This window comes from Betta splendens, chromosome 15 (assembly GCF_900634795.4).
Source record: "Betta splendens chromosome 15, fBetSpl5.4, whole genome shotgun sequence".
Lineage (NCBI taxonomy): Eukaryota > Metazoa > Chordata > Actinopteri > Anabantiformes > Osphronemidae > Betta > Betta splendens.
The window spans coordinates 5,547,822-5,568,419 of NC_040895.2; the positions used below are offsets into that span (position 1 = coordinate 5,547,822).

At 44.6% G+C, this 20,598-nt stretch overlaps 2 protein-coding genes across 4 annotated transcripts in view; one reads left to right on the forward strand and one right to left on the reverse strand.

Annotated features, from left to right (window-relative positions):
- Nucleotides 1–15,430, forward strand: part of LOC114870356 (inositol polyphosphate-5-phosphatase A-like) — a 91,195-nt gene extending 75,765 nt beyond the window's left edge. For 2 of the 3 annotated variants that reach the window (XM_029174845.3, XM_055502235.1), the window contains 5 exons: nucleotides 3,691–3,764; nucleotides 10,292–10,394; nucleotides 12,587–12,655; nucleotides 13,419–13,482; nucleotides 13,699–15,430. In XM_029174845.3, coding sequence (XP_029030678.1) covers nucleotides 3,691–3,764; nucleotides 10,292–10,394; nucleotides 12,587–12,655; nucleotides 13,419–13,475 — 303 coding nt within the window. In that variant the 3' untranslated portion in view covers nucleotides 13,476–13,482; nucleotides 13,699–15,430. Of the gene's footprint in view, nucleotides 1–3,690; nucleotides 3,765–10,291; nucleotides 10,395–12,586; nucleotides 12,656–13,024; nucleotides 13,327–13,418; nucleotides 13,483–13,698 lie in introns of all 3 variants that reach the window. The other variant, XR_008692518.1, reaches the window with a different exon arrangement.
- A 1,310-nt stretch (nucleotides 15,431–16,740) lies between these two features.
- nkx6.2 (NK6 homeobox 2) lies at nucleotides 16,741–19,777 on the reverse strand. Its single transcript, XM_029127681.3, has 3 exons — nucleotides 18,951–19,777; nucleotides 18,437–18,609; nucleotides 16,741–18,210 (listed from the first exon to the last, which is right to left on the reverse strand). The coding sequence occupies exons 1-3, from the start codon at nucleotides 19,381–19,383 to the stop codon at nucleotides 17,962–17,964; spliced, it is 855 nt and encodes a 284-aa protein (XP_028983514.1). The 5' UTR covers nucleotides 19,384–19,777; the 3' UTR covers nucleotides 16,741–17,961.
- Nucleotides 19,778–20,598: the final 821 nt, after the last annotated feature.

Genomic DNA, 20,598 nt, shown 5'->3' on the forward strand with positions numbered 1-20,598 from the left:
AAGGCAGACAAGATGGATGACATAATGGGCGCATCAGAGATAATCTGATGGTCATGGTCTAGTTAAACACACCATGTTATGATCCTTATAAAACAAACTACCTTTCCAAAAGGATAAATGTCCCTCCTCACACTCCTCCACCGGGAACGGGGGGGAAAAAAAATCCATTGCATCCTTCATCAACTGCAAGACTTGTACCAGCTTGACAGAAATTTAATTCGAGGCAGCTCTTGAAAATAATTATTGTATTTTGAGAGGAGTAATCATTGGCTGGGACATGATTGAATGTGTCCATGCCTATTGACTTTTGCTATGATTAATAGGTTTGTTTAGTCGATATTCCCATCGAAATTGTATAATTAATTATCCCCGGTGCTGTCAAGGCAGGACGATGGAGAGCCCTGATGAGTATTTGGGAAGATTAAATTTTCTGGGCGCTTGTGGCATCAGGGGGCACCCAGAGGCCTTGCTCCAGTGGAAAGATGGGAGGAGCGTGACCGTGTGTGTTACTGTATGTGTGTACATGTGCACGCATGCGTCCGTAGACCTTGCCCCCCCATCCTCACTCCTGAAGCACACACCCACAGGCCTGTCCCCCTCCTCTGTCCCCATTGATTTTGTTTCACTATCTCTTTATTGTAACTTTATCAGCATGGTGTCGGCAGATGGGGGACCAGGGGATGAGGGTGTGTTTGTGTACTGGCTGTAGTAAGTGATAAACCCGTTCTGTCTCGCCTGCCACAAAAACATTACTCAAAAAAGCCCGGAGACATTTTAAACATGAGACGAACACGGAAAAAAGAAAAAGGGCACCCCCTTCATATATTAACTGTCAGAGAAGCCATGTGGCATAAAATCTGACCTTACAGGAACTTACTTTAGCACAGGCTACCTTCTTTAGTTTTACTGCCATTGTTTCACTCTGTGTGATTCTCCACTCAGTGGAATTTTCTGATGATTGAATGGGAAATGAGTGGGTGTGTCACTGTTTTTTTTTTTTTTGTTCGTTGTCTATACCATTCAGCCCCACCGTCAATGGCAGTTTATTGCTTTTCCACACAAAATAATAAAGATCCCATAAAAGAAGGAAAGATATGGTTCCTGCAATCAAAGCCAAGTGTGAGGTGTAAAAATCAAATTAAATGACCTTTCACCCCAGCGTTTATTGATGGCTTTTAATGGCAGCAGGTGTTGTCACAGGGGATATTTGACAACACGTAAATCAAAGCACAATTACAGGTGGTGGTGGAGCCAGCAGCGCAGTGAGAGGGACACTTGGAGGCCAGAGACCTTATATTCCTCCTTTTTCCTACCCTTTAACTTCATGCCTCTTAACTATAACCTCCTCTCTGATTCATGAGGCTGCTGATCACCCGAGCGCAGAGACATTTGAGCATCCGACAGGGTAGTTTTTACCAGGAAACTTCTCCTTTTTTCCTTTGGCAATATCGCCAGGAAGGGTGGCATCATTTCACACCGCCGCCACCACGGTTCCCAAGGTCATTTGTGGTTGACAGACTTTTCTTGGCTTTATAATGTCACGAGGCCTTGAACCAGCATAAGCAGTTTCTTTCAAAGCACTGACCCAACGAAGTAGTACAGCATTATGCCTAATTTGACCTGAGATGAAATGTAGTGTGAAATGGGTTCACCTGAATGAATTGCTCAACATTCACTTAAGGCACACTTCATAGATACACATGGCCATATGTTCCCCTGCTGGTCCAACCGGCACCCACTGATCTGAGGTGTAAACACTACACTACTGCTACATAAGCCCAAACCTAAACCCACTGCTATGTACTAAGGTTGTGACTCGCAGCCATAAGCAGATGCACTGTATCCTACCCTGCGATAATATCTCAACTCTTTGTCTCAGGACCTTTCAGCCTTTAGTCTCAGTCTAGTCTGGGTTGTTTGCAAGACTCTTTCTCGTGAATGAGCTTGTTGGTCGTCTTTGTCCTGTTTTAATGTGACACTCACTCAATTATGTGTAAACTCACCTAATCATATAATCAAAGCTATGAAGTAAATATTATAAAGAAAACATTACAGTATTTTTTGAATGTGTTAAAGTACAATAACCTTTAATTTACTTAAATTTACACTTTATTTATAGACAGTTAAATGAGATTCTTTATCACCAGATGCAGACATACAGTACATAATACCATTTGTTATGTTATTACATTTACATATTTGAATTTAACAGCCAATTACCTATTTTTTTTTTACTTTCAGTTAGGCATTTTGTTGTTCTTAAAAAAGGTTAAACACACACGTGTACACATACATTAATGGAGGAAATCAGTGCTGGGATGGTGGGATGGGGTGCACAGTGGAGCGTGGGGTTGCATCCCCTGCTCTGCCATCCCTCATCCACAGTGTGTGAGTCTCTCCTGTGACCCCAGCAGTGTGAGTTTGATGAATGCGGCACATCTGCCCTTCTGAACCGCTGAGACTCCGTCTGTGAGGCCCCTCAGCCTACAAGTAATGGCCACCGTTCTACACCACCAGCACATAATCACACGCGCGCGCGTGCACACACACACACACACACACACACACACACACACACACACACACACACACACACACACACACACACACACACACACACACACACACACACACACACACACACACACAGAGCGGCTCTTACTGGACTTTGTCCTATTTATACATGTGTACTCAACAGAGGTGTGAAGACAAACAATACATAGTCATAGAGTCACAACATAAAAATGTCAACGTAGATTGAAGACTGTAGTTACCTTTTGCTGATATAGGACTTGCATGACATCCACCTTCTTCCACTTTGTGAGGATGTCCTCCAAAATATTACCCATGAGCACCACCTTGATACTTCATCATGTAGCCGTCAACACATTGCAGCATGTAATACACCAGTGTAATGTCATTAACGTCAAGCTGCCTATACTACTGCTGTCAGATTGCTACTACCCAGGATGAGGTATTCGTCAGGTCATAATTGTAGTCTGCTTTTTTGAAATATGTACAATAGCCCACTTTACCACTAAACAAACACGTGTCAGCACCGTGGTGATGTCTTCCTGTGTGAAAGGAAAGGGCGGAGCAAGTCCGGGGTCCTCTGAGGTTGCCGGGAAACGTCGTTGTCAGTCTCTCAGGAAGGCAGCCATGCAGGTGCCCGGGCTACCTGTTCATCTCCCAGATAATTAATGTGTACAAGGAGCCACTAATTGCGCTTTTCACTAATGATTTATGGGTTTTGTGAAAGGGGGAACATTGGAGGAAGCGTGTGTGTACACTCTAGTGAGTGACTACAGCTGGGTGAGGAGACATGATTGATGAAGCGAGTGTGGATGCACTGTCAGTGTGAAGAGATAGACCCACAGTAGAGACACACACACACACACACACACACACACACACACACACACACACACACACACACACGGGTCAACTAAAGTCAATATTTCAGAGGACGGAGGAGAAAAGATATCAAAGATGGTGTCCTAATTCTAAGACATCAAATGTGAAAAGAGAGGCTTTAAAATGTCTTTTGGTCGTCTTTGCAGTCATTTTGCATTGATCTGACTGATCTGAAGTTAGCCATCAACCTTGTGCATGCAGGCTTTTAGTGAAACCATTCAAACTCCAAACATTAAAAGTTTGTCTGTACTGTTCTCTTCTTTTGTCTTTCCACAGCTTCGAGAATGTGATAAAGAGCTGTCAGCGTTCAAGGATAAACTGATTGAGATGGACATCTGTTTCCCACCCAGGTAAAGAGCAATTGTTTGTGTGTTTGTTTGACCCTATTGCAGTCAACAGTTTTTTATTTTGCATATTTTCTTCAGACACATCATGTGTCTCTTTAACCACACAAGCTGCATTGACAGAGTCTTTCCTTCCACCAGTGTTTGAGTGGTGGGACTATCAGGGTTCCCAGGAGATAAATGGCACTGGTGTTAGTCGTCTCCCAACTTTTCCTCTTGCCCCACTGATGTTTAAGGTTTATTTTAGTACTGACTGGATTACTGTGTAATTTAAATATGTTTATAAATGTCAGACAAATTAAATGACCTAAATTATGTTAAAGTTTAATTAAAGTTTAGTGATAAGTGCAGCATGTGAGTCATTAGCTGGTGGTTTTTATTCCTAAGATGAGTCACCGTCATAAAAGAACAATTCATTCTTGACTTGAGTTCTTCCAAATGGTCACAGTTTACAGAGAGTAGCAATAATTAAAAAAATAGATTGGAATGCATGTAGAAAACAGGAGTCAGCGGTCATCATCGTGTATGAATGGCTGTATGAAAGCTGCTGGAGCTCTGTTTTATGGCTATCGGTTTAGTTAAGTCTGATTAAACATGCTCCCGTGTGTATATGTGTTGCGCGTGCTGCGAGCTTCGCGTTGGGCTGCACTTTCATTCCGTCTCAGTGGGACATGGGGGGGACATCAGAGCGGGTGGCGGTCTCTTCTTCCTCAAACAAATGCATTTGCAATTAGCCCTTTCAGAGGAGAGGGAGGGCAAACACGCGGACTGCGCGGAAATATGTTTCGGGAGCAGCGCGTTAATGGCGCTTGACCTTTGCCGCCGGTTGTGACTCAATCAGTGCAGATAATGAAACGCTGTAATCAAACAATAATTACTTGATAAACTGCTCTAGTGGCAGGCGCAGGGCGGCCGGGGATTTGAGTGTGCTTCGCTGTGTGTGTGTGAGAGAGAGAGAAAGAGAGAGGACTTGGAATACACAGAGCCACCAAAGTGTGTGCGTATTTAAGCGAGATTGAGATTCTGTGTGTGTGTCAAGGTTCTGCTAGTCCCTGTTTTTTAAATGACTCTGTGTCTTAATCAAGGACCCCATTTACATCACTTTGCATAAGTGACAGGTGGATTTATTTTCCTTTTACACTGGCTGACTTTTGCACCTATCCATATAATACTGAATCATCTCTCCGCAGGGAGGAATGAATGTGCTGCGGTGGAAGAATACAAATGATTTCTACATACTTGAGGTGATGATGAATCAAATAGATGAAACCCAGGAGCAGCGAATGAAATTTACTTTGATCTACTCTGCGTGTGCGACAAACCACATCATTGTCGGGCTTGTAATGGGTAGCGGTGGCCTAGTTAAACTTAAACAGCCTTCTCCTCCCACTTCTCACACACACACATACATATAGTGGTACCCCTCCCCCTGTCAGCTCTTCCTTGTGCTCCTTGAGCAATCAAGCCTCAACGATTGTTCTCCATCACATAGCCCGCTCCAGACCAGCCCCTTGCCATCTGCGAGGTTATTACTCTTTTTAATGCGGCCCATCAGAACACACCCTCCCTGACACACATGCACACACACATGTGCGCTCACATGGGTCACTTTTGTTGAAATCTATAAATCAATCCTTGTCACAAACATCTTGTCTGGTAGCAGATAAAACGTCCAAAGAAAGCCCATATGTCCATACTCGCTTACTCTGCTTACCAGCCATTGTTCTTGGCCTTTGTCTAAAATAATTAAATTGCAGCCAGGCTCAGTCACTTAACGTATCACAAACTCATTGGTGGATCGCTGCAGGGATTCCCAAGCTAAACTGCTACACATGTAGCTCTTTACTTTCAAGGAGTCATTTGTCAAAGACAGCCGTGACAAGTCTAAGTGCTTGAGCACGGAGGTGAGGAATTTGCTCGGGCCTTGTCACAGTTGGACCTGGAGCCAGACGGCTGCGGTGCACCGATAGACCGCGGGACAGCGCGTATGCACATGCACACCCATGTATGGCCATAGGCTTTAGGCAGCGCATAGTACTTGGAGACAGCGGATGAGTTTATTAATCAGAGCTCAGTCATTTATTTGGACACAGTTTCTCAATCATTTTTAATGTTTGAGGCTACTACAGTAGCAGCCATTAGGGCGCTGTCTTTGCATGGGCTGCGTTATGACCATTTGATTTTCAAATAATGTTAAGTTTTACTATTCATCATGCTCCATTTGATTTCATATTTGAAATGGCATAACTAAGGTAATACCCCCCTAAAACATAGCTAGGCAACAGTAACTTATTCATGTATTTTGATTGATTTAGGAAAAAGCTTTTAGTACTCCCCTGATCCGATTTCTTTGCCATTTTTTTGCACGAGATCGATGCAAAAATTGAATCGGGGCTGCAGCTCCAGGAGGAAATGTAGTGGACAATGAGGGTGCAGTGGAACAATGTATTCTGTCCGTAACGTGGTTACTGGGAATGGGGGTTTGAGGGAGATTTTGAGTGACATCAGACCTGCGGTAGGACTCCATCAGTGGGCAAATCAGGAGCAAAGATGCTGGTGAGAGGAAAACATGGTGGTTGGAGAGAGATGGCTGCTGCCCTGTGTCTCTGTATAGGAGGGAGAAGTAGTGAATATGAGGCTGAAGTATATCCTTGACTTTATAAATACTAACACTGTACAGCCAAGCATTAACGTAAGATTAATTAGTGTGTTTGTTTGTAAACAGCAGCAAAAAAAAATGCTGTTTGCATGAGTGTGTGTTCACATTTCTGGTCACTGAGCTCCGTTTTAGATTTGAACAGGAAGTGCTCACACACAGATCTCTGCTGTTTACTTATGTGTTCTGAACAACGCTCTTTACACAACAGCCGTCTGAAGTGCCTGTACAAGTGATGTCACCCTCTCCGCCTGCATATTTCGCTCTGAATGCATTACTGCTGTGGCCCCGCCGCATGAAGGAGGCTTCTGTTCTTCGCTGTGCTGTACCGGAGCACGGGCGCGTGACTCCGCTTAAGGAGCGCCGCCGATGCCGTGCAACACCAGCGCTGCTTGGAAGCTGCTGAGAGCGGGTGGATTCGGCGTTGGACACTGACGCGCTGTTCTACAACCGCATCACTCTGCCACTGCTGCTGGAGAGCCCGTGGACATGATGACGGGCCGCTGAAGGCTGTCCTGTGTCACTGCCTCTCGTCTGAGATGGTGCCGCTGAGAGGAAGGCTTTGTTGAGGCCGTCTAACAGCGGGCGCCATCTGCGTGGCCTTGTCTTCATTTAGAGCAGCCGAGGGCGGTGCGTGCCGTGGCCGAGCCCCGGCCGGCTGCGAGCCGTGAGCTACTGATGGCATTTCGCTCTGTTTGTACTGCACTATGCCAATGTTGTGCCTGCGCGGCTCCCAGCCCTGCAAACCGGGGCAAACATTCAGCTTTATTGATAGCGTTTGGCTGATATTTTTGAATCTGTGTGTGCGTGTGTGTTGTGTTTTGTCAAGCTTCCCCTGACAACGGCAAACAAACAGAGCTGCAGAGTCAGCGAGTCATTTGAAGCCTACTGTTTCTGACTTTACTGGCCACCCCATCACCCCGGCATGCTCTTTAGCACCCTTAGCCTCATATCACTGATACTATCTGACTTCCTGCCCTGCCTATATTCACGTGTTTATATTGCCATCATTAAATACTGACTAAGTTAACAGCCCACTGTCTGGTCTGCTGCAGTATGTTGAGCAAGGTAATAGCTTTTAATGGGACAATAGCAGAGTATGGGCCAAGGAGCAATCTATAGCTGACACTGGACCAAGTCTGAGCACATTTTAATAACAACAAACAACTTTATTTTCTGTCTGATCCTATGTCCTAAACTTATATTTACAATATGTATTTTAACTTGTTTTGATGCTTGATGAAACAGTAAGACATGTACCTTCTTGATATGTATCCCATCAGCCTCTCTTTCCTGCGGGTGAGGCCCTGTGTTGTCGGTAGGCCTCGGCTCACCGTGCCAGGTTTTTTTTTTCTTCCTGTTGCATAGACAAACACAGCGACGCCACCTGGGACACATGTGAGCAACGTGTCAGCAGCCGAGTCAAACATTAAACCCCAAACCGAGCGTGAGCGAATGAGCTCTTGATATGCGCCTGAGCGCACATGTATCGCCTAGTGTGTGGCCGGCAACGCCGGATGAGAAGCACTGTGTTTCAGTGTCAACACCATTGATACATTACATAAGTAAACTTTGAATTAAATATCTAATCTGATGTGTTTTACTAGTGACTACAAGCTGTTATATCACATCTAAGTTCATACTTTCACAATGACATCTGTCATCTGTGATGATCTAGATGACCTTCTGTATACGCTATGATCATTTTAGGCTACAGCTGTGTGTAACATTTAGCATGATGTATTTATACAGTGTATGCATTTTTGTGTATGGACACCATTTAAGTGGGGCAGCCCCTCCAACACAGGTACACAATTGTAGTAGTTATCAGCTCAGCCCATCAATTAGTGTAATTAGTCACACTGTGGGCAATATGGGCCTGATATGAGCTGACGGCCTCCAGTCCACACGCCCTCCCAGACCGTTTACCTACCACGATAAGTTTGTGAGCTCGCTAATCAGACACATTAATCACTTTGGCCCCGGTGCACCATTCGACTGTTTGCTGTTGCATTAAGATTTGTTATCTCCCGTTGGAGCCAGCGGAGGGTGCGGTAAAACAGAAAGGGGAACGACCTATACCTCCACACACGGCTGTTTAATGGCCATTGTTGAGCATTTTTAATCAGCTGGCTGTCATCAAAAGTGACTGAACGATAGCAGACGTTTGGTCGGTGAAGTGCTCGGGGAAGTCTGCTATCAGGCGGGACTTCATTGTCTGAGCGGGGCTGGAGCTTGATTTTCTCTCAATCTCTTTAACACCAAAATGACCCCACAGGCTTGTTAGTCAATAAAGCTATGGCAGACTCCCTGATAGGAGGATTGTTCACAAGCGAGGCCCGTCCCTCAGGAAGCAGGAGTGTCCGGGCCACCCTGAAGTAGAGCACCTCCACCAGCTCTTTGAAGGCTTTGCTCTTTTCCATCCTCAGATTCTGTCTGATCTGTCTTCATCCCCTCTCTTCTCCATTTCACTCATCCTATTCTTCACTCTCTCTTTTATCCCGCCATCACTTCTTTAACCTTCAGATTAGCATACCAAACCCGCTATGCATTTCCCCCGTGGTTTAAGTGCCATTAATGCTAATTGGAGGCAGGGAACTTCTCTAAGTAGCTCTGCAGGTCCGTTTGTACACTTGGTGGGGGGCTCTTTGTGTGTGTGTGAGCCAGGGGAGGCTGCTCCATGCCCCAGCCTTAACCCCATGCACAAACTGGCACACACACACACATACTGTACTCTTGTGTGCTTTAATGGATTTCAGTCCATATCCATCACTTTGCATTTCATCTTAGGGCATCTTAGGCATAGAAGCACCTGTAGCAGCCGTACACTCCTTTGAATACACAGACAGCACTACCAGATGCCTACTGTACTGAATTCTGCCCTAGCACAGCTGTGTGTGTGTGTGTGTGTGTGTGTGTGTGTGTGTGTGTGTGTGTGTGTGTGTGTGTGTGTGTGTGTGTGTGTGTGTGTGTGTGTGTGTGTGTGTGTGTGTGTGTGGTGAGTCGGAAGCCCCCCGTTTATGTGTGTTTATTTTATCATTAGAATATCACCGTCCTCCGAGAAGAAGCGATCTGTGTTCCACTCAGCTTAGCACGCGTGGCACTGAAGGGGCAAATTGGATTGGTTTTACAGTACGCACCCCCCTCCCCCCACACCGTTTCCCACGTCCTGATGAGCGCCGACAAACAAATTGGATTGGTGGCGTGTAAATCCGAAGCAGTTTGATGAGCCGAACGGGCAAATTGAATTCTCAACAATGTAAATCTGTATCAGCTCGATGGCTCCCCACCCAGCTCAGCCCTGCTGCTGCTGCTGCTGCTTAAATCATGCGATTGTTCCCTGCTGCTCCACAATACAATCTCTCTTGGCCATTTGCCGTGGTGCCTAATCTGTTTTTGATGACCATGTAGGGATGTAGCTATACATATGGGCAAGTGAATCTCCCTCTGGCCCACTCCTCAACCACTCGCATTCTTTCCTCCCTCTCTCTCTCTCTTTCTCTCTCTCTCTCTCTCTCTCCCTCGCTCACAAACACACAATTACAACCTGTACAGTTGGCAGAGAAGGATTGCTTTGATTGAGCCATCCGTGTGTTGACTCAAGAGATTACTCAGATGATTGGTCATACTAATGGACCTCCTGTTTTCTTGAGAAAACATTTTGATCTCACAGATAAGACGGATGGCGTGACGTCTCGTATTTATTGCTCCTCCAGCTCCGTTGATTCATGCTTTTCATATTTGTTGCTTTTCCTTATTGCTGCTCCTCTATCTGTCGTCTTTCTCTACGTGCAGCTGTTCATCATGAAGCATGCTGAATCCTTCTTGAATACACTAGTGATGCTTTCTTATATATTGATTGTGTTTGTCTTTTCAGCTACCCGTACAGTGAAGACAGCAGTGAGGGGAATCAGTACATGAACACCAGATGCCCCGCCTGGTGTGACCGAATTCTCATGTCTCCCTCAGCCAGAGACCTGGTGAGTCTGGACTTTTCACAGATACTCTCACTACTGGTCCTTCAACTAAAATACACTGACTCCATGCTAATGTCTTCCTCTTCATTTCTAAGACTCCATCGTCATTGATCCACCTCATCCTCCCCATCTTCACAGATGGAAGCATGAGGTGTCTGTGAATATTAATTTAAAGCACTAAGCCATGGGTCCACCAGGCAGTATATCCCAACACTTATAGAGTACCAGCGGACCCCATGTTCTTCATAAACCCACAGATCTGTACCCCTCCTCTGAGAGCCCAACCCTGCAGACCCTCGCGCGCCTTCAAATCCATCCCAGCATTGTAAACGGCAACCAATCTGCCACCTCTCTGCCCCTCATCCACTCCCTTCCTCCCACCGCCTGTGCTCCAGTCTGTTCATTCTTGACTCTCGATTTTGTTGTGGATTACTTAAAGATCCGTCATGCAGCCATGCAAAATTTAACCAGATTTTGTGGTATCTCTGTTTGCCCATTATTTGGATGAAAGAGAGATAGTGTTAGTGCTCAGCTTTAGAGGCCTGAGTATTTGGAGCATTTGTCTGCTGACGTGTGTGACAGAGATGCACTGGTGTAAGTGTCCTCAGCCGGAAGATCCTCAGGAAGTTTGGCTTTGTTTGAAACTCCTTCCTGATCTTTCTTCTCTGCTGACTTAAGCGTCACAATAACCCATCACAGTGAGGAGTGAAACCCTAACACTGTAAAGCATCTGAAAACGACAACAACCCGTTTGTTTCAGCCATTTAATGTGTCAGAGTCATGTAAAAAGTGATTCATGTCCACGCACACACACACACACACACACACACACACACACACACACACACACACACACACACACAGCTGTGTAGATGTTTGCTTTCTGCCCCTCAAGCACCGGCTAATTGCTTGTAATGCCGGGACAGAGTGGAACAGTTAGTGTGTTCGCAGATTGGCTGATGATTCACTGAGCACACACTCTCTGGCTGCGAGCAATACAGATTGTTGAGACATGGGCCCGTAAACAGCCCGGCGTGTGGCGTCATCGATCATGGCACGGTCGGTTAACTCGCCATCATGTTATTTTCTGCTTGCCGAGCCCTAACACGGCAAAGGTTGCCCGCTGGCTGTGCGGAGCGCCGCCGGCTCCGGCAGCGCCGGTAATGAATGTTTAGCCGAGCGAGCGCTCCCTCTCTGCCGGAGGGCCCCGGGTAATTTGTTTATCTGTCTAAAGATTATGCAGCCCGAAAATCCGCAATTTTATGCTGCCTTTGTAAATTATCAAGTGTGTGTTTGATGAATGTATCTCGGGCCTCGGGAGGCAGCGGCTCGCAGGGCGGCTTCCAGACAAATAGAGAGGTGGCAGCGCGTGGCCCGCTAGAAAAGGTAGTGAGGTGGAGGCAGGCTGTGTGCTGACCCCGCTCCACTGCAGGATCGCTCTGAAGTTAATTTGTATTTTGCTTTATGGTTCATTCTTAAGCTCTCTGTCTCTTTCTACTAAAGTGACAGTGCAGCTCACAGAGCCACAACCGGTAGCCCGTGTGTGTGTGTGTGTGTGTGTGTGTGTGTGTGTGTGTGTGTGTGTGTGTGTGTGTGTGTGTGTGTGTGTGTGTGTGTGTGTGTTTGGGGGGCTGCGGTGCCTGTTTAAAAAGTCTTTAGTTCAACCAGACAAGTGTGATTTATACTCCAGTCTGCAGATTCATGTGTGAGTGGGTAACAACGTCTTTCTGTGCAGAAAGTGAAATGGAAACATGAATTTCTCAGATGGGCATTTAAATTACAGAGGGAGTGTATTCAGTCCTGAGGCAAATGTCCACTGTGTGCATCACTCCTGCTTCTTTATTTCTCTTCACTGAGCACACATTTGAAAGTAGAAACACAGCTTAGTTTCTGAAGGTCTCACTGGAGACTTATGGGTTTTTTATGATTCATTCTCAAAAGTCATTAAAGGTTGCAAACCTGCATTTATGCATGTGTCTGAAATAGAAAAATTTCCTTTCAATAGCTACAATTGAAACCCAGATGAGGGAAAGTGTGATTTAACAATCTAAACCTACAAAATGAAAATGTACACCTTTAAACCTCAGCTTGAAATGACTTGTATTTAGAATATACGGTACATTCATCTGTAAATGTGTCATAAAACATGGCGCACCATTTGATCATAACAACACTTTGATTTTGTGTCTTTGCAGCTTGATTGTGACGATAGTGCTATAGTCTATAATAACATTGGATCCAATGTCTGCATGGGGGACCACAAGGTGAGAACAGGCCTCATCTTCACTATATACTACATACTGCTGTGACCTGTGTGGAATAGATTCTGATTCTAAATCTTTATACATTACACATTACATATATACAATCTTTAAACATTGTTTACTTGGATAAAGGTATAATTAATTGCGTAAACATGATGCTTATGTTTAACTTGAGTCCATTTCTGTCACCCAGAGGTTCAACCTGCACTGATGCTTATTGCAGCATTTGATCTAAATTATCATGGGATTTTGTTTTTAAAACTTATAAAAACAATGTAATATTAGATGTATTATTAAAAAATATTTTATTACAAGTGTATTTTGTTACAAACAAGAGAATCAACTCTAATTATCAACTCTTCCTTAAAGCTGGTCACACCCCAGTAAGAAGATGAAGACGTAATAGTGTCTGTGCAGAGAAAGGGGCTCCAGTCTGCGCCGTGTCAGACAGAGGGTCTTCAAGTGAAAGAGAGGCGCCCTAAGTCAAGTCTTTCATCAGTAGTTAGTGTGACACAGACAGTTGTGTGTGTGCCCACGGTGACCTGAGCACACGGATGGCTCCTACCCCAGGCCTCACCTCCAGACCACACACTGCTGCTAAAGTCACAGCTGGCTATGTTTAAAAAATGTCCAGTGTAGTTAGCACACAGACCCAAATATGCCCAGCGCCGGTATGTTGGTTTAACCTGCCTGTCACTGAGGGGGGGCTTTAATAAAATCTTCCACTGGTTCCTCACTGTGCTTTGTGTCTCTGCCCCTGCAGCCCGTCTTCCTGTCCTTCCAGTTACCACGAAAGCAACATATTTGTTTGTTGCAGTGATGTCGTGGTAAATATTAATTTTTACTTTATTATATTTCGTTCTATTGTTTCTACTGTTGGCTTGACTTGTCTTTTTGTTACTTTGACCGTTGACTGTTGAAGACTTTTATTTTGTTTCTCTTAAGACTTTAAGACTGCGTTTTAACACAGCGTCAAAATCAGGGGTTTTTTTTAGGCTGAAAGGATTTTGTTCTTTAGGAATAAAGTTTTCTGTTCTCCCCAGGGACGTGTGGCCGAATGGGGGAGAACATATTCTACGTGACCGGAGAAACACATCAGACATCAACGTACACACACACACACACACACACACACACACACACACACACACACACACACACACACACACACACACACACACACACACACACACACACACACACACACACACTTTGCACGAGCGTACACTGAAGAAACGCAGACAGACCTGTTTTCAGCAGTGCTGACCAGTTGCTGATAGCTGATCCATAGAAACAACCCAGCTCCCTCCCTCCCTCCCTCTCCATAAAACACTTGTTGAGTGTGGACGAGCACCCGAGGGCCCCGTCTCCAAGACAAGACACACATCGCTGACCTCACTGTTGCCATGCAACCGCATTCTCCACAGAATAGAGAGGACGAACGACTCCTTTCCACACAGCAGCCTCATTGCCAAAACTCTAATGAAAAGCTACTACATACTTGTAAACACCATACTTGCCATTCTTAGGTATGCCTCTATGTATAGAAGCTACTTTCCATACAGTATGTAAGGTGTTTAAAAAAGAAATGTGCAATGCAAAAGAGTTATGTCTATAATGTTAGGTTTATTTGTACATTGGACAGTATAACATAGAGTTGTTGATGGTTTTAGTGCTGTTTTCTTTTTTGACCAAACTCCGTGGTCCCTTTGTTGGAATAGTAGAACTTCTCAGTTTATAACAGTTTATATAAATATATATTTTTTTTTCTTCCATTTTGTTTTTGTTTTGATGTTGTGTGCACAACACACTGCCATGCCTGACACATCAGTTCATTTTATATACTGTACTTTTTAAGAAGTTAATTTATAATTGTTACCAAAATGTTTGTGCTGAAGTGGGGATGTCCCTGCAGCCTCAGCGACCTGCGAGTCGTCCAGAGCAGAGAACCAGAAGCTCTTCAGTGATTTATAGCCTGTCTGAGAATGTTTAAGCAGTGCCATAGACCATGCAAGTATATAAGATAATGTTTCCTATATAGCACTCTCACGTTATTATTCTCACTCTAACTTATTTCTATAATATTATGGTTCTGAATGTCTTGTTTTAGGTAGGCTTGGGTATCCTTCAGATGTAAACTGTCGTGTTTCTATTTTTGTTACTGCATTATGGTGCCAAGTATCTTACACGAAAGAGAAGAGTTTTAAAATACTTCAAGGCAGATGGTGAAGGTGTTCACTAAGCGTGAACACGAGAGAAACTCTAAAACGCTGGACTTGCTTTGTGCCTGTTCTGGACGTAGCCCTCAGCAGCCTCCTTTGCCAATGATTGGAGCATTACAGGCGGAACCCAGAGACGCCATCGCCTCTCGTTCTTTGTCTTTTTGTTTAGTCAATATTCTTTATAACACTACAGATTTTTAGACCGTGTAAAGCCGTCAGATCGATCCTCTGTGTGTGTTTTTATGATTTAAATCACTGCAAGTGGAGCTGTGTTGTTTTTTTTTTTTGTTTTTTTTTTTTTTTTTTGCCCGCCTCTGGGTTCTTGTTGTCTTGTGTGATTTGGTTCTTAGGCAAACGAAAAAAAAGAAGTTGGGTGAAAAATAACTTGCTTGTTTTTGTTTCTGCTGCTCGTTGTGAGTTTACTGTAGGAAATAAGCCGCAGTTTTTAATTCACTCCATCGTATAAAAGCAGATAGAGATTACATTCTCCCTTCCGGACGGCCTCTTCTGTAGGTGATGCACTTCTCAAGCAATAAAAACCGTTAGAGCTCAACGGCTGTTTGTCCTCTTTACGCCTCTCCGCTGCTCTTAATGAACATGTCATCAGTTGGACACCTGCAGCTGTATTATCAGTATTAACAGGCTGCCGATTTACACATCGGAGCTGGTCGTTTTTCCTTGGGGACAGCGCTTTTAATTGGCTGAAGATTGGCCTCCATCAGCCCCGATCGAAAGTATAATTTAACAACGCGTACTTTATATTGACTTGATGTTGGATATTCATAATTTCTATCTACTTTTGCACTGACACGTCGCCTGAAATTCCCACACAGGACGATAACGCACATAAATTTGCTGACTGAAGAAAATACCGTGGCTCTACGTCAAACGCGTGTTGCGAGGCCCCGTCTGGTGACATGTCTGCGTCGGACTGAAGCAAGAGGCTGCAAACAACTCATCGTTACTCGGGAAAAATTCGTAACGTGTGTCAAAATAAATGTGGGATTGACATTTTTGTTTTCACAATTATTACGTTCATAATGAGTCTGAATCTGCCTGGTTACATAAAACAACTCACTAACAACAACTCGCATTTCCCTTTGCAACGAAAAAGGAAACTAAAGTGTCGTTTTGTCCCTATATTTTCAAAGACGTATTTAAAACGTATTCCTAGTATAATACTAGCTATTATACTCAGGCGGTTTGACAGGATATTTCATGTGGAAAATAAAAGTAACTCTATATTTAAAGTAATATTTCTTTATCATAGTCATATTATATGACATGAGTTGTTTCGTCATCGACTAGTTATTAAACACCCCTACGAAGCGCAGCTTCTCTCACTGCTCGCTTGTGATTGGTTGAATTCAGGCAACCTGCGAAAATGACACAGGACACGTAGTACCGCCTCACACACAGAGGGGGAGCACTTCTCCCACACAACTCCACTTAGGTATGAGTGTGGCTCATCAAATGTTTATAAACATGGAACATGAACGTTGTTTTCTTAAGTAAAATTGAATATTTTAATAAACAGTCGTAGTAGGGAATTAGTAAATGGTCTAAAATTCATGACCCGTGAGGAGAAAAAGGGAAAGTTTTCTTTCATTTTACCAAATAAAGAAATGTGATTTTTTTTAATTCAAAAACAAATCTCAAGTATTTATAAAAAACGAATTTTAACTTATAATTGTATTGTATCAATGTTACTGTTGTGAAATAAAATATAAATAGTGTTTAAGGCCACATCATTAAATGAAGACATATCTACCAATTACGATAAATCAACTATTCATACTCATCATGTCATATTTAATTTATATTAAGCCCATACATGAAAACAAACCCAAAATAATACAAAAGTGCTTGTTAAATAATTTATTTATAATACAAAGTTTTTTTCTTCCTATAACTTTTCTGGAAGCAATAATAAACTCTTTAATTCAACATAAACCATGGTCAAGTTTTCTATCCCGCTGTGCAATGAGGTGAAACAACACAAAGGTCTGTCAGGTTAAAATCAGATGAACGGTGTGAACTGGAGCCGCTTGTCTTTACACGGAATATTTACAGCATTTCGCTTGTGTCGTCTACATGTGTAAATGTATGTGCGTGCGTGCGTGCGTGCGTGTCTGTGGCCGATGTAACTTTGCAGAAATGAAAATGAAGCAGCAGATTTATTCGAGGGGGGAAATAAGCGCGTCAGAGCTACGGGGGAATAAAAGCGGCTACGTTTCCACCGGCTGAAACATTATAACTTATTCAGTAAAAAATATATACAATCTCACGTTTTATCTTTAGGTTACAGCACAAATCATTCATCTACAACCTGCGCCCCGTACTCGAACATTTAATAGTCTTGCCTTTTAGGACAGTGGATACCCTGGTTAAACTGAGCTTTAGAAGCATCACAGGTCCCGTTTACACCTGCCATTAAAACACGCGTCTGGCATCCGGATCAGTACTGCCTTCTAATAAATCAGATAAAAATATATTGCTAACGTTCATATTATCAGTTAATGGTGATAATCAACAGTCTCGTTCAGACCCAGAGGCCTTACTGACTTCAAGCTGACACAGACATGAATTCAGGTTAAAGGCGTAAAGGAACGAATGTAACAAGTGTGGTGAAACATAAAAATCAAGCACATGTGGACTAACATGAAGGAGTCATAGTAAAGGGTCCAACACTGATCCGGATTGTATTTTCTATTTCGTTTACATTTACACCTGTCGTAACGTCTCCAGCCGCGGCCATTTCCTGTCCAATATTATTGTCCTTTCAACTGATTTGGAACATCAGTTTGCAATCAGTCCAGCTCTGACAGGGCTCATATTTCCACTTACATGTTGTCTCTAAGTGGGTTTGGTTGCAGCCAAAGGAGTCTCTGGCCACGTTTTGGTGCGCGCGCCTTCCGTGCGTTTATGCGCACATTTTTTTCCCACGTTCTGTCGCTCTTGTTCGAGCAAATCCCCTCAGACGCGTGTTCATAACGGTAGGTGTAAAGCGGGTCAGAAAGAGTGCGACAAGTCTCTGCTGGACCCCTCACGCCCATCACACACTTCTGCCCCCAGCTGTGGGCATCACAAGGTGTCCGAGCTGTTACTGCAGGGGCTGATCAGCGCCAGGTTCGTGGCCTTGTGCTTTTTCAACAGTCTCGTGATCTTCTCGTCGTCTGAATTGGGGTCCAGCGGCTTGTTGTACTCGTCGTCGTCCTCGTTGTCCGAGCTCTCCTTCATCTTCTCCGTCTCAGAGTCGTGCTTCTTCTTGGCCGAGGCCATCTCCGCCGCGTGTCTCTTCCGCCATTTGGTTCTTCTGTTTTGAAACCAGACCTGAGGAATAAAAAGAGAGCGTGTTAAGATGAGCACAGAAGCGCAACAGGTCCAGGGAACACAAAGGACCCACTTCAAACTATTTACAAAAGGTGTGCTCAGTTAATTAAAAAACAGACCAATAATAATAATAAAAATAATATCCACTAGTAGGTCGTTATATTTAGAAATGCATTTATTAATTTCCGTTTTGCCAAATGAGACCAAGCGGGCGTTTGAGCCGTACCTTCACTTGACTCTCGGTCATTCCCAAAGAATAGGCCAGCCGAGCTCTCTCCGGACCGGCCAGGTACTTCGTCTGCTCGAACGTCTTCTCCAGAGCAAAAATCTGCTGCCCTGAAAAAGTTGGTCTGGAGTGTTTCTTCTTGCCGTCCTTGTCAACCATTAAGTTTCCCTGCGCTGGAAAAAAAACACAAAATGCCATAAGATTAATTACAAAGTGAAGATAAGACGCTTGTTGCTTAATTACTAATAAACCCCACGTGATGTTATTAGTGCGACGCTCCTGGTAGTTCATGCTTCCAGTTAAATAAGCTCTAATTGTTCCCAGTCTCACACTGTATTTACACTGTGTGTGTGTGTGATGCCTGTCACAATGTGCCACATTAAAATAAAACATCACCACATAGTTTTTTAATGTTTGTGCACATTCATTAACCCACAGATACAATAACTGACAAAACAACAGGTTTACACCCTGATCCTGAACTTCTGAGCTCCAAGGCGCAGTGAGGACTCACTTGGGCAGGGAACCCGCGGGTCCCTCCAGGGAGAGCCCTGCATCACCCCGGGCCAGAAGATGGGCGCCCGCCCCGGCAGCTCCGCCAGGGGCTTCGGATACCGCGACACCGCCGGGCTGAAGTACATGCCCGCCGCTGCGGCGGCGGCGGCCGTGGTGGCCAGGCCGTTTATCCTGGGGAAGCCGGACAGCAGCTGCCCGGCAGTGGTGACCGGTCGCCCTAAGATGTCGCTTATTCCGTGCGGCGTGGCCCCGGGGAGCTGCGAGTTGAGGTTGGAGAGCGGAGGCGCCTTGAAGCCCGCCGGGCTCTGCTGCAGCGCGTACGGGAACAGGGACGTCTTCATCTCGGTCATGTTGTGCAGCGCCGCCAGCGGGGTGCTGCCCAGGATGAACGCACTCTGCCGGTTAGCCTCCATCTGCCCGACCGCTAACATTTGTGAACATGAACCGTCAAAACCTCGGAGGTAGAAACGGGAAGTAAAAGCGAGTTAGTTGGAGGGAATGAAGCTCGGGGCGGCGTGGAGGCGAGCGGGAGCCACGACGCGTCCGGCGGCGTCTCCCAAAGTATCCTGGATGAGGAAGAGCGGAAAACTTGACGCCCGAACTTCTTGTCTCGTGGGAAGTGAGGAGGTTGGTCAAACTCCCAAAACGTGTCTCCGCGGGTCTGTTTGCGTCTGTCAGCTGGGAGGCGGCCGCACGCGTCCGCCACAGGAATCCGCGCGGAAGTCGGACGGTCTGATGATGTTTTTAGTGGGTTTGATGGGAACCATTAAAGCTCGGGCCGTCTTTCCATAAATGGACTCGCTCTATGTTGGGAGAGAAGCAGGACCCGCTGATAACAGAACGGCCACCTTCACGCGCGCTATTCCCATTGGACGGGGCTGAGTGAGACAGCGTCGTGATTGGAGGAGACAGAGACTCGCCGCTGAACGGATGCTGCATTGACGTGCTGTCGGAGATTCTACGAAAATGTGTATGAACGCCCCAAGTCAGTGCTTATAAGCCTCCTCGGAATATATATATGATAGATGACAATCCGCTTGAGTAACATCATAAAACAAGTCAGAATAAACTGCTCACTTTCTAAAATATATTTTTATAGCACAACTGCATTTAAAATGTGTTAAAGAACTGTCCGTTGTGCACTTTTTTGCTTTGTTTTTCCTGCTTTCCAATACAAAACCATCTCTGCGGTTAACATATTTTTTTGAAGCATTTGTATTATAAAGACACTTGCTTTTTGTTCCCAGTCGTACGTTTAAAAGCTCCTAAAGCTGTGGAATCCAGCATATCGGAGGAGACGATGAACGCATCATCAGCCACACTCTATTAAGATCTTTGACGCGGCTGTTAATGATGCGTCTCACACCGTGGAAATAATTGTTTCCACCCATGACAAGGAATTTACACAGACATTAGAAGGTGTCTGAGCACAGAACATGAGGATATTTGAACAGTAACGGAACTGTGCTGGCAAAGGTTTATCATTTTTAGTGCGTGAATTTGGAGAATTATAAAGATTAGATTAAAAATTCTTGCGCATTTCACTGAAAACTACCCTAATATATCTTTCTTTCCATTACACGTTTTACCCAATAGTTGATATTTTTACATAATATAAGACAGTTAAAACTTTTTAACTTCTGCGT